Genomic DNA, 13,298 nt, shown 5'->3' with positions numbered 1-13,298 from the left:
GCACACACTGAGGAAAGACATGGCAGGCATCCATACTAAAGACAGCTCTCACACCAAAAATATTAGACTCACACAGGCTACGCAGGGATGCTCCCACATAAAAACAGCCCTTCAGGACCAGAGTAGATAACTGTTACTCCTAAATTCATAGAGTCAAAGAAATAAGTAAAATGAAGAAACTAAGAAACCACTCCCAATTAAAAGAACAAGAGAATTTGTTCTTTGACAATGAAACAGACCTTTCCAGTCTACTAGACCCTGAGTTCAAAAAGGAGATAATAAAAATACTGAAGGAATTAAGAAAAGCTATCAATAGAAATGCAGATCACTGTAACAAGGAACTAGAAACTATAAAGAGGATCCAATCAAAATTAGAAGACTCATTTGCCAAGATGAAAACCAAGCTAAAGGCAATGGATAGCAAACTAAATAATGCAGAAGAACAAATAAGTGACCTGGAAGATAAAATAATGGGAATCACCCAATCAGAAAAACAGACAGAAAGACAAATGGAAAAAGAAAAAATGAAAGCAGTATGTGAGACCTCTGGAATAATACAAAGAGAGCTGACATACACATAATAGGGATCCCAGAAGGAGAAGAAAGAGAAAAGGGGATTGAAAATCTATTTGAAGAAATTATGGCTGAAAACTTCCCAAATCTAAAGAAGGAAACACATATACAGATACAGGAAGCACAGAGAGTTCCAAAGAAGATGAACCCAAACAGACCTACATCAAGACATATTATAATCAAAATGGCAAATTTTAAACATAAAGGGAAGATTCTAAAGGCAGCAAGAGAAAAACAGAGTCAATTACAAGAGAACCCCCTCCCTGCCATAAGGCTATCAGAGGATTTTTCTGCAAAAACTTTGCAGGCCAGAAGGGAGTGGCAAGATATATTCAGTGTCCTGAAAGGGAAACGAGGATACTCTACCCAACAAGATTATCATTTAGAATAGAAGGAGAGATAAAGAATTTCTCAGACAAGCAAAGACTAGAAGAATACAGCAATACTAAACCTATCCTAAAGAAATATTGAAAGGTCTTCTCTAAACAGAAAAGAACCAAGAATCTATTGGAAAGATAAAATCAAAATAGGAAAGTAAATCACTTAAATAAGCCAGTACATAGATTAAAATAAATTTTTTTTGTGAAAGTGATTACAACTACAATGAACAGCAAAACATGAAGATGTAAAAGAGGACATCAAAAATCATAAAATGTGGGAGAGGGGAGTAAGAAAATGTAGGTTTTTTTCTAGACTGTTTTTGAGCTTATATGACTACCAGTCTAAAGAAAGTAGATACAATAATGGGTTAACATATTTGAAAACCAGGGTAACCACAAATCAAAAACATACAATAGATTCACAAAAACCAAAAAGAGAACTCAAACATAATACAAAAGAAAACCATCAAACCACAAAAGGAAAACAAAAAGGAAAATAAAGGAACAAAGAAGAAATACAAAATCAATGGGAAAGCAAGATTTAAAATGGCAATAAATATATCTCTAACAATAATTACCTTAAATGTCAATGGACTAAATGCTCTGATCAAAAGACACAGAGTGAGAGATTGGATAATAAAACAAGAGCCTACAATATGCTACCTATAAGATACCCACATAGATTGAAAGTGAAGGGATGGAAAAAGTTATTTCATGCAAATGGAAATGACAAGAAAGCAGGGGTAGCAATACTCACATCAGACAAAACAGACTTTAAAACAAAGGCCATAAAAGAAGGACACTATATAAAAGAATCAATACAAGAAGAGGATATTATACTTAACATATATACACCCAATATAGGAGCACCTAAATACATAAAACAAATACTAATGGATTAAGGGAGCTATTGACAGGAATACAACAATAGTAGGAGACTTTAACAATCCACTGACATCACGGGAGAGATCTTCCAGACAGAAAAATCAGTAAAGCAACAGAGATCCTAAATGACACAATAGAACAGTTAGACTCAATTGTTATTTTCAGGACATTACATCCCCCCAAAAAACAGAATACACATACTCTTCAAGCACACATGGAACATTCCCTAGGATAGGCTACATACTAGGACACAAAACAAGCCTCAACAAATTTAAAAGGATAGAAATTATTTCAAGCATCTTTTCTGACCACAGTGGCATGAAACTAGAAATCAACAACAGAAAGAGAAACAAGAAAAAAGTTATTACATGGAGACTAAACAACATGCTAGTAAAAACCAGTGGGTCAATGATGAAATCAAAGAGGAAATTAAAAATACTCGAGACAAATGACAATTAAAACACAACCATACAAAAATCTATGTGATACAGCAAAAGCAGTCCTAAGAGGGAAGTTCATAGCGATACAGGCCTTCCTCAAAAAAAATAAGAAAAATCTCAAATAAATGAATTAACCTATCACCTAAAATAATCAGAAAAAGAAAAACATACAAAACTTAAAGTCAGCAAAAGGTAGGAAATAATAAAGATCAGAGAGGAAACAAATAGAGATTTTTTTTAAATAGAAAAAATCAATAAAACCAAGAGCCAGTTTTTGAAAGCATAAACAACGTCGAAAAACCTCTGACAAGGCTCACCAAGAAAAGAGAGAGGACCCAAATAAACAAAATATGAAATGAAAGAGGGGAAACAACAACCAATACCTCAGAAATACAAAAAACAATAAGAAAATACTATGAACAACTATATACCAAAAAATTGGACAACCTAGAAGAAATGGACAAGTTTCTAGAAACATACAGCCTGCCAATACTGAACCAAGAAGAAATAGGTAATTTGAACAGACTAATCACTAGAAGTGAAATAGAATCTGTAATTTTAAAAACTCCCTGCAAACAAAAGTCCAGGACCAGATGGCTTCACTGGGGAATTCTATGAAACATACAAAGAAGAAGAACTTATACCAATCTTTCTCAAACTCTTCCAAAAGATTGAAGGGGAGGGACACTCCCAAAGTCATTCTATGAAGCTACCATCACCCTGATACCAAAACCAGACAAAGACACTACCAAAAAAGAAATTACAGGCCAGTATCTTTGATGAACATACATGCAAAAATCCTCAACAAAGTATTAGCAAACCAAATCCAACAACACATAAAAAGGATCATATACCATGATCAAGTTGGATTCATACCAGGGTCACAGGATGGTTCAACATACACAAAATCAATCAATGTGATACACCACATCAACAAAAGACAAAAACCACATGATCATCTAAAATGATGCAGAAAAAGCATTTGATAAAATGCAACATCCATTCATGATATAAACTCTTACAAAAGTGGGCATAGAGGGAACATATTTCAGGATAATAAACGCTATTTATGACAAACCCAAAGCCAATATAATACTCAACAGTGAAAAGCTGAACGCCTTCCTGCTAAAATGTGGAACAAGACAAGGATGCCCACTCTTACCACTTCTATTCAACATAGTATTGGAAGTCTTAGCCACAGCAATCAGACAAGAAAAAGAAATAAAAGATATCCAAAGTGGAAGGGAAGAGGTAAAATTGACATTATATGCAAATGACTTGATACTGTATGTAGAAAACTCTATGGACTCCACACAAAAAACTATTCGAACTCATGAACAAATTCATCAATGTAGCAGGATACAAGATTAACATACAGAAATCTGTTGAATTTCTTTACACTAATAAAATATCAGAAAGGAAAAGTAAAAAAACAATCCCTTTTAAAAGTGCATCTTAGAAAAAAAAAGAAAAAAACAAGCCTAAGAATAAACCTGAACAAGGAGGTGAAAGACTTATACACTGAGAAATATAAAACATTGATTTTTAAAAATTGAAGATGATTCAAAGAAATGGAAAGATATCCCATGATCTTGGACTGGAAGAATTAATATTGTTCATACTACCCAAAGCAATCTACAAATTTAAGGCAGTCCCTATCAAATTACGCATGACATTTCTCACAGAACTAGAACAAATAATCCTAAAATTGATATGGAACCACAAAAGACCCAGAATTGCCAAAGCAAAACTGAGAAAAAAGGAGAAAGCTGAAGGCATTGACCACCCCCCCAGACTTCAGACAATACTACAAAGCTACAGTAATCAAAACTGTACAGTATTGGCACAAACACACACATATGGGTCAAAGAAACAGAATAGAAAAACAAGAAATAATACCACACACCTACAGTCAATTAATCTTCAACAAAGGAGGCAAGAATATTCAACGGAAAAAAGACAGTCTCTTCAGCAAAACGTGCTGCGAAAACTGGATAGGGCCATGTAAATCAATGAAGTTAGAACACTCCCTTGCACCATACAAAAAAATAAACTCAAAATGACTTAGAGACTGAAATATAAGACATAACATCATAAAATTCCTAGAAAGGAATCCAGGCAAAACAGTCTCTGGCATAAATCGTGCCAATATTTTTTTAGGTAAGTCTCCCAAGGCAAACAAAATAAAAGCAAAAATAAACAAATGGGACCTAATCTAACTTAAAACATTCTGTGCAGCACAGGAAAGCATAAACAAAATGAAAAGACAACTTGTGGACTGGAATAAAATATTTGCAAACAATTTGACTGAAAAGGCTTATTCCCAAAGTATACAAATAGCTCATACAACTCAGTAACAAAAAGACAAGATACAAATAAACTTAGAAAACAAACTTATGGTTATGAAAGGGGAAAGGTGGTGGGGAAGGATAAAATGGGAGTTTGGGATTAGCATATACACACTACTATACTTAAAATAGATAAACAGGGACTTCCCTGGTGGCGCAGTGGTTAAGAATCTGCCTGCCAAGGCAGGGGACACGGGTTCAAGCCCTGATCCGGGAAGATCCCACATGCCGCAGAGCAACTAAATCCGTGCTCCACAACTACTGAGCCTGCTCTCTAGAGCCCACGAGCCACAACTACTGAGCCTGTGTGCCACAACTACTGAAGCCCACTCACCCTAGAGTCCACACGCAGCAACTACTGAACCCACGTGCTGCAACTACTGAAGCTTGCGCGCCTAGAGCCCGTGTTCTGCAACAAGAGAAGCCACCGCAATGAGAAACCCATGCACCGCAACAAAGAGTAGCCCCCGTTCACCACAACTAGAGAAAGCCCACAGGCAGCAACGAAGACCCAACGCAGCCAAAAAATTATAAAATTAAATTAAAATTTTAAAAAATAAACTACAGCGAGATATCACCTCACACCAGTCACAATGGTGATCATCAACAAGTCTACAACGATAAGTGCTGGAGAGGGTGTGGAGAAAAGGGAACCTTCTTGTACTGTTGGTGGGAATGAAAATTGATACAGCCACTACGGAGAACAGTATGGAGGTTCCTTAAAAAAACAAAAATAGAACTACCATACAACCCAGCAATCCCACTACTGGGAGTATACCCTGAGAAAACCATAGTTTAAAAAGAGTCATGTACCACAATGTTCATTGCAGCACTATTTACAATAGCCAGGACATGGAAGCAACCCAAGTGTCCATCGACAGATGAATGGATAAAGAAGATGTGGCACATATATACAATGGAATATTACTCAGCCATAAAAAGAAACGAAATTGAGTTATTTGTAGTGAGGTGGATGGACAGAGTCTGTCATACAGAGTGAAGTAAGTCAGAAAGGGAAAAACAAATACCGTATGCTAACACATATATATGGAATCTAAAAAAAAAAATGGTTCTGAAGAACCTAGAGGCAGGACAGGAATAAAGACGCAGACATAGAGAATGGACTTGAGGACACGGGGAGGGGGAAGGGTAAGCTGGGATGAAGTGAGAGAGTGGCATGGACATATATACACTACCAAATGTAAAATAGATAGCTAGTGGGAAGCAGCCGCATAGCACAGGGAGATCAGCTCAGTGCTTTGTGACCACCTAGAGGGGTGGGATAGGGAGGGGGGAGGGAAACGCAAGAGGGAGGGGATATGGGGATATATGTATATGTACAGCTGACTCACTTTGTTATACAGGAGAAACTAACACACCATTGTAAAGCAATTATACTCCAATAAAGATGTTAAAAAAAAAAAAAAAGGAAAAAGAATTCAAAACAGGGCTGACTTTCAGGAAGCCAGCTTCTTAAGGTACATTTTCCTCACACTGTATAAAAAAAAAACACATGAAAAGGTGCTCAACATCACTAATTATCGGAGAAATGCAAATCAAAACTACAACAAGATATCACCTCGCACCATTCAGAATGGCCATCATCAAAAAGTCTACAAATAATAAATGCAGGAGAGAGTGTGGAGAAAAGGGAACCTTACTATGTCTTGGTGGGAATGGAAATTGGTAACAGCCACCATGGAGAACAGTATGGAGGTTCTTTTAAAAACTCAAACTAGAGCTACCATATGATCCGGCAATCTCACTGCTGGGGGTATATCTGGAGAAAACCATCATTCCAACAGACACATGCACCAGAACATTCATGCACTATTTAAAAGAGCCAAGACAGAGAAGCAACCTTAATGTCCACTGACAGAGGAATGGACAAAGAAGATGTGGTACATACATAGAATGGAATATTACTCATCCATTAAAAAGAACAAAATAATGCCATTTGCAGAAACATTGATTGACCTAGAGATGATCATATGAAGGGAAGGAAGGAGTCAGAGAAAGACAAATATGATATCACTTACATGTGGAATCTAAAGAAAAAGTGATTCAAATGAACTTATTAACAACACAGAAACAGACTCATAGAGTTCAAAAACAAACTTATGGTTAGAAAATGTAACATCACAAACACAAAGGCTCTCCAACCAATCAAGAAGCAGGCTATTCGTGCCGTAGCATCTGGCCAAGAACTGTCACCAATTCCACAAGTGAAACAGATATGTGACTCCTTCACTTATTTGATGCATAAAATGACACCATCATCTCCTGGGAAACGGATCATGTCCACAGCCCTCCTGCGTGGCCACCCTTTCTGTTTCACATCCTTGGCTTTTTAAACAAGCAATTTGTGTAGATCGAGGAGAGAACGGGCAGCGAGGCCAGAGAAGTAAGTAACCAGAGGGGGGGCCCCAGCAGCACACTCGGACAATCACCCCGGTCCTCCGCCCACCAGGCTCCTGCCCCCGCCCTCCTTACCCTCCTCCCCGACACGTCAGCTCGTCGTCCTCGGCCACAGCCTCTGCTTCCTGTTCCCTTCCCAGAGCATCAGCCTCGGCTCCTCTCACGCGTGACCCCTCTCCGTCCACCACCCCTGACGCTGAGGGCACCTGTGTCTCCTGCGAGCCTGGGGACCAGGCCTTCATCTTTCTACCAGTGGCGCCTTTCACAGCTTCCGATCCGCAACGGTCACAGCAAATGACGGCTGCATGAATGAATGAATCCTTGCTAGCCAAACCTCCTTAGGCCACATCTTTAGGAAAACCACCCTGTTTTGAATATAATACTCTCCCTTTCTTCATAGTAGATCCATGAAACATCATCAACACTATCTTACTGCCTACAAAACTACTGACTACAACAGGATTCCTTCAAAGATACAAATGGCATAGAAACAGCCCTGCTTATGAACCAAAAACCTTTTTCACTTTAAGATTTCTTCTCAATTTAATGACAGTGCAGACGAGGCTTGTTTTCTATCAGCAGATTTCAAAATTTTAAACAGTGAAGATTCCAATTAATCAAGTAGTAACTGAGTTTTCCCCCCTTGTTGCCACCCTTTTCCATCTGCACAGTTTCTTTCTGATACTCTTATCTTTCATTCTCCTCCTGAGTTGACTTTTATATTAACAAGCCCTGCTTCTCAAATTGAGGCACATGGTGGGAATGCAACTGAGGTTATTATACTGAGAAAAGAGCCACATCCAATCCCTGGCACAACCGAGGGGGATAAATAAATATGTTACTCCTAAGTGACATGCAGTTTAATACAGTCGATTTCCTAAGTTCAGTACAGTTTTAATTTACCATACTTATGAGTTCTGACTACCTGAATATTTTTAACGATTAGACGGAATGGTAAGACAGGAAGAGGGCTAAGGGAACTCACTCTTCTTTTCTTTTCATGTTCTCTCTTGCCTGTTGGGCTTTGGTGAGAATAAACCACTGGAGGTTTGCTGGATCGCAGAGGATCGGAATGTTAAAATGCCCAAGTTCGTGCAGACTTGGAGCATATCTGTCACTGTAATAAAGCATACGTAAAAGGAAAAATCAGCGACCTCTCCACCCCCATTCCACCCCCAAAGAAATGATTTTCTTAGTCTGATTAATGGAAAAGGAACCCATCAAGAAAATCCACCTTAAAGGTACAGTAAGTCCCCTACATGTGAACGAGTTCCGTTCCGAGAGTGCGTTCCTAAGTCCAATTTGTTAAGTCCAACAAGTTAGCCTAGGTACCCAACTAACACAATTGGCTATATAGCACTGTACTCTAGTAGGTTTATAATACTTTTCACACAAATAATACATAAAAAACAAACACTTGAAATAAAGATACTGTACTACTGTACTCTCTACAGTACTGTACAGTGAAGTACACAAAAGCACAACCACTTGTAGAGGATGCACGCATGTGACAATGTACACCAGACACATGAACTAACTTAAGAGATTGGACATGTGAACGCACGTTTGCATCTTTGAAAGTTTGCAACTTGAAGGTTCATATGTAGTGGACTTCCTATATAGCAGAATTGATTTGAAGTTTTGCTCTCCCCAAAGAGACACACTATCAGGATGACCACACCCTTCCCGACCCTGTGACCTTCCTCATCTGTAAGATGGGGGTAGTAACCCACACCATGGTGAGGTTGTGAGAGCTAAAGAGATAATGCATTTAAGTACCAAGCATGGTGCCTGATATGCACACTGTTGATTTCACATTAGTTTAATCCTATAAAGTTTTCCACAGGGCTGATTTGCCCTGTAAGTGGCAATATATTTACAGAATGTTCTAGAGACTCAATCTTTCAATCCTCTCATGTTGGCTTTTCTCATGTGTAAGAGAGTGTTGCCAACAGAGGTGGTGACATTCCTTTCTTTAATTCCTAAGAATCACACGTGGAAATACAAAACAATTTCATGCATGGACTCACACAGCCCATCTGAGTGAATGAATAAAAGTAATTGTTTTAGATACTTGCCTGTTAAGGATCATTTGCAAACCACGCAAACTTCGAGGGTGAAAAGGTATTCGACTTTTCAAGAGTCTATTATAGAACACGTCGAGAAGAGAGTAATATTCTTCAAGTGTCAACACTGGCTGTAATTCTTCGATATAAACAACTTGGATGCCTCCTAGAAGATAGCTTATTTGGTCCTCCAGAAGCATCAGCCTCCTCTGCAGGTCAAAATAACTCAGTAATCTTTCAAAAAGCTACAGTATTTAAAAAAAAAAAAAGGAAGAAATATTTAGTTTGATGGTACTTTAATAGTCCAAGTTTAGGACTCCAATAAATGGTATTGAGGAATTCTAACAAGAAAATTATTTTCCTAGAAGGAAAGTTCAAGTAAGCAATAAGAAAAAAGCTATGGAGTGCTGGAAATACTAATATTCAAAACAAACCACTGTAAATCTTAGGAACTTTTAGCTAGGAATTGAAGAGATTGCCGAAGAAAAGAAATATGTTCCAAATAAAAATAAGTCCTAGCATTTAAATATTCAGGTAAGAATCTCAAATTAGGTTAGAAAGATTAAATGGTGTAATAAAGAAGGGTTTTAGAAATAAAGTCTACATATTTCAATTGCAAATCTATTTCCTCAGAATTTCCCTTAATTCAACTAAATTCTATTATGAAGCACCTACCATGTACTTAAACACTAAACTGGGCCCTTGGAGTAGAGAGATGATAAGAATTTGTGTCCCCGTCTCCCAGGGGCTTATGGTCAGGGTGCAGGGAAACAAAACAAGAATCAGAATTCAGCGTACCAAGTGCCACATCAGGGTGAAGCGATTGGAGGGTCAAGCAAAGGTTTCCAAGGATGTCTAACATAACCAATATGAAAAGATAAAGAGGATTTAGAGAAGGTTAGATGCATCACTAATTATTAGAGAAATGCAAATCAAAACTACAATGAGGTACCACCTCACACTGGCCAGAATGACCATCACCAAAAAGTCTACAAATAATAAACACTGGAGGGACTTCCCTCCTGGTGCAGTGGTTAAGAATCCACCTGCCAATGCAGGAGACATGCAGGAGACAAGATCCCACATGCCGTGGAGCAAATAAGCCCATGGGCCACAATTACTGAGCCCGCGCACCGTAACTACTGAAGCCTGTATGCCCTAGAGCCCGTGCTCCACAACAAGAGAAGCCACCGCTCTGAGAAGCCCACGCACCTCAACAAAGAGTAACCACCACTCACCACAACTAGAGAGAAAGCCTGCGTGCAGCAACAAAGACCCAATGCAGCCAAAAATAAATTTTAAAAAAAAATGCTGGAGAGGGTGTGGAGAAAAGGGAACCCTCCTATACTGTTGGTGGGAATGGAAATTGGTACAGTCACTATGAAAACAATACGGAAGTTCCTTAAAAAACTAAAAATAGTGGGAATTCACTGGTGGTCCAGTGGTTAAGATTCTGTGCTTTCACTGCTGAGGGCACAGGTTTAATCCCTGGTCGGGGAACTAAGATCCCGGCAAGCTGCTTGGCCAAAAAAAAAAGAAAAAGAAAAACTAAAAAGAGTTGCCATATGATCCAGCAATCCCACTCCTGGGCATATAGCCAGACAAAAGTATAATACAAAAATATACATGCACCCCAGTGTTCAAAGTAGCACTACTTACAAGAGCCAAGACATGGAAACAACTTAAATGTACACTGACAGATGAATGGATAAAGAAGATGTGGCATGCACACACACACACAAGGGAATACTACTCAGCCATAAAAAAGAAGGAAATAATGCCATTTACATGGATGAACTTAGAGATTATTATACTGACTTACCAAGTAAGTCAGAAAGAGAAAAACAAATACCATATAATAATACGTACATGTGGAATCTAAAATATGACACAAATGAACTTATCTACAAAGCAGAAACGGACTCACAGACATAGAAAACAACTAGAGAAAGCCCGCTCCCAGCAACGAAGACCCAACGCAGCCAAAAATAAATAAATAAATTTATTTTAAAAAAAGAATATGTATGTGATATATAACTGAATTACTTTGCTGTATACCAGAAACTAACACAACATTGTAAATCAACTATTTCAATTAAAAAAAAAAGGAATAGAGAAGGTTAGCTGCATGTGGGAAAGTTTCAAGGGAAGAAAAAAGCATGTGCAAACTTGGAAGCACCAATAGGGACAAAGCAGGTTCAAAAACAAGGAGTTTGGTGTGGCTGGAGGGTGGCACACGTGGCCTACGTGGAAGGAGGCGAGGCTGAAGAGGCAGGTGGCGCTGGGTCGGGAAAGGACCTGTGTCTTACATTACGGACTCAGATTTTATACAGAAAATTGCAGTTATATTAGAGGAGTTGAAAGGCATCAAAAACTCTGTTATAATAAAAGCAATAGCAGTATAAAAATTCTACAAAGTATTTATAATACACTTCTTTTTTTAATTTATTTATTTTATTTTTGGCTGCGTTGGGTCTTTGTTGCTGTGCGCGGGCTTTCTCTAGTTGCGGTGAGCAGGGGCTACTGTTCGTTGCGGTGCACGGGCTTCTCATTGAGGTGGCTTCTCTTGTTGCAGAGCATGGGCTCTAGGCACACGGGCTTCAGTAGTCGTGGCACTCAGGCTCAGTAGTTGTGGCTCGCAGGCTCTAGAGCACAGGCTCAGTAGTTGTGGCACACGGGCTTAGTTGCTCCGTGGCATGTGGGATCTTCCTGGACCAGGGCTCGAACTTGTGTCCCCTGCATTGGCAGGCAGATTCTTAACCACTGCGCCACCAGGGAAGTCCATCAGTGCAGTTTTAATTTGCATTTCCCTATGGCTTTTCATGTGTTTATTTGTCATCTATATGTCCTCTTCCGTGACATATCTGTTCATGTATTTTGCCCATTTTCTAATTCATTGTTTATTTTTTTACTGTTGAGCTTTAAGAGTTCTTTATATATTTAGATACAAAGACTTTGTCAGATAGGTGGTTTGCAAATATTTTCTACAAGATATTTGATTTGAACAGATATTTCACCAAAGAAGATATATGGATGGCAAAAAAGCACATGAAAAGATGCTCACCACCATTTATCATTAGAGAAATGCAAATTAAACCCACAATGAGATAGAACCACACACCTCTTAGAGTGGCTAAAATTAAAAAGATGACCATAGCGAGTGTTAGCAGTTTCTCAAAAAGTTAAAATACCCTAACATATCCGGCCATTCCACTTTTAGGTATTTACCCAAGAGAAAAGGAAATATATGTCCATATAAATATTTGTAGAAAAATATTCATAGCAGCTTTATTTCTAATGGCCAAAAGCTGACATAACCCAATGTCCATTAACAAGTGAATGGATAAAAAAAAACTGTGGTACATCCATATGATGGAATACTAAGTGGAAATAAAAAGGAATAAATGCTTGATACATGCAATAGGATGGATGAATCTCAAAATAATTATGCTGAGTGAAAGAAATCAAACACCACGAAAGTACAAACTCTGTGCTTCCACTTACATAAAACTCTAGAAATATAATCTATAGTGACAGAAAGCAGACCAGTGGTTGCTTGGGTAGGGGTGGTGGGATGGAAGAGAGGGTTTACAAGGGACATGAGCATTCTTTTGTGGGTGACAGATGTGTTCACTATCCTGATTATGGTAAGGGTTTCACGGGTATTTACATGTCAGGTCTCATCAAATTATACCCACTAAATATGTACATTTATTGTATGTCAATTATACCACAAAATCTGTTAAAAACAAAACAAACAAAACAACAGAATGCAGGCCTTTAGACTGTGCTTTAGAAAAGACTATAAAATTTCCAAATAAAAATGGACTTAAAAATCAGTCCTCTAGGGACTTCCCTGGTGGTCCAGTGGTAAAGAATCCGCCATACAATGCAGGGGACGCAGGTTCGATGGAACTAAGATCCCACGTGCATGGGGCAACTAAGCCCACACGCCGCAACTACTGAGCCCATGCGCCCTGGAGCCTGTGGGCCACAACTAGAGAGAAAAAACCCACACGCCACAATAAGAGACAAGCCCTCACGCTGCAACAAAGAGCCTGTGTGCAGCAACAAAAGATCCCACATGTCTCAAAGAAGATCCAGCATGCCGCAACTAAGATCCGATACAGCCAAAAATAAATAAATAAATAAAAAGTAAATCTTAAAAAAAAAATCAGTCCTCTAAGA

General features: G+C 38.5%; 1 protein-coding gene across 1 annotated transcript in view; it reads right to left on the bottom strand.

Annotated features, from left to right (window-relative positions):
* Positions 1-7,204: 7,204 nt before the first annotated feature.
* The window catches only part of LOC133095743 (T-cell activation inhibitor, mitochondrial-like), a 29,321-nt gene continuing 23,227 nt past the window's right edge, over positions 7,205-13,298 (bottom strand). Inside the window, 3 exon segments of the mRNA XM_061197466.1 lie at positions 7,205-7,345; positions 8,030-8,161; positions 9,123-9,355. Coding sequence (XP_061053449.1) covers positions 7,330-7,345; positions 8,030-8,161; positions 9,123-9,355 — 381 coding nt within the window. The 3' untranslated portion in view covers positions 7,205-7,329.

Source organism: Eubalaena glacialis, chromosome 7 (genome assembly GCF_028564815.1).
Source record: "Eubalaena glacialis isolate mEubGla1 chromosome 7, mEubGla1.1.hap2.+ XY, whole genome shotgun sequence".
Taxonomy (NCBI): Eukaryota; Metazoa; Chordata; class Mammalia; order Artiodactyla; family Balaenidae; genus Eubalaena; species Eubalaena glacialis.
The sequence above is the reverse complement of the archived record's forward strand: the minus strand, read 5'-3'. Positions and strand labels throughout refer to the sequence as shown.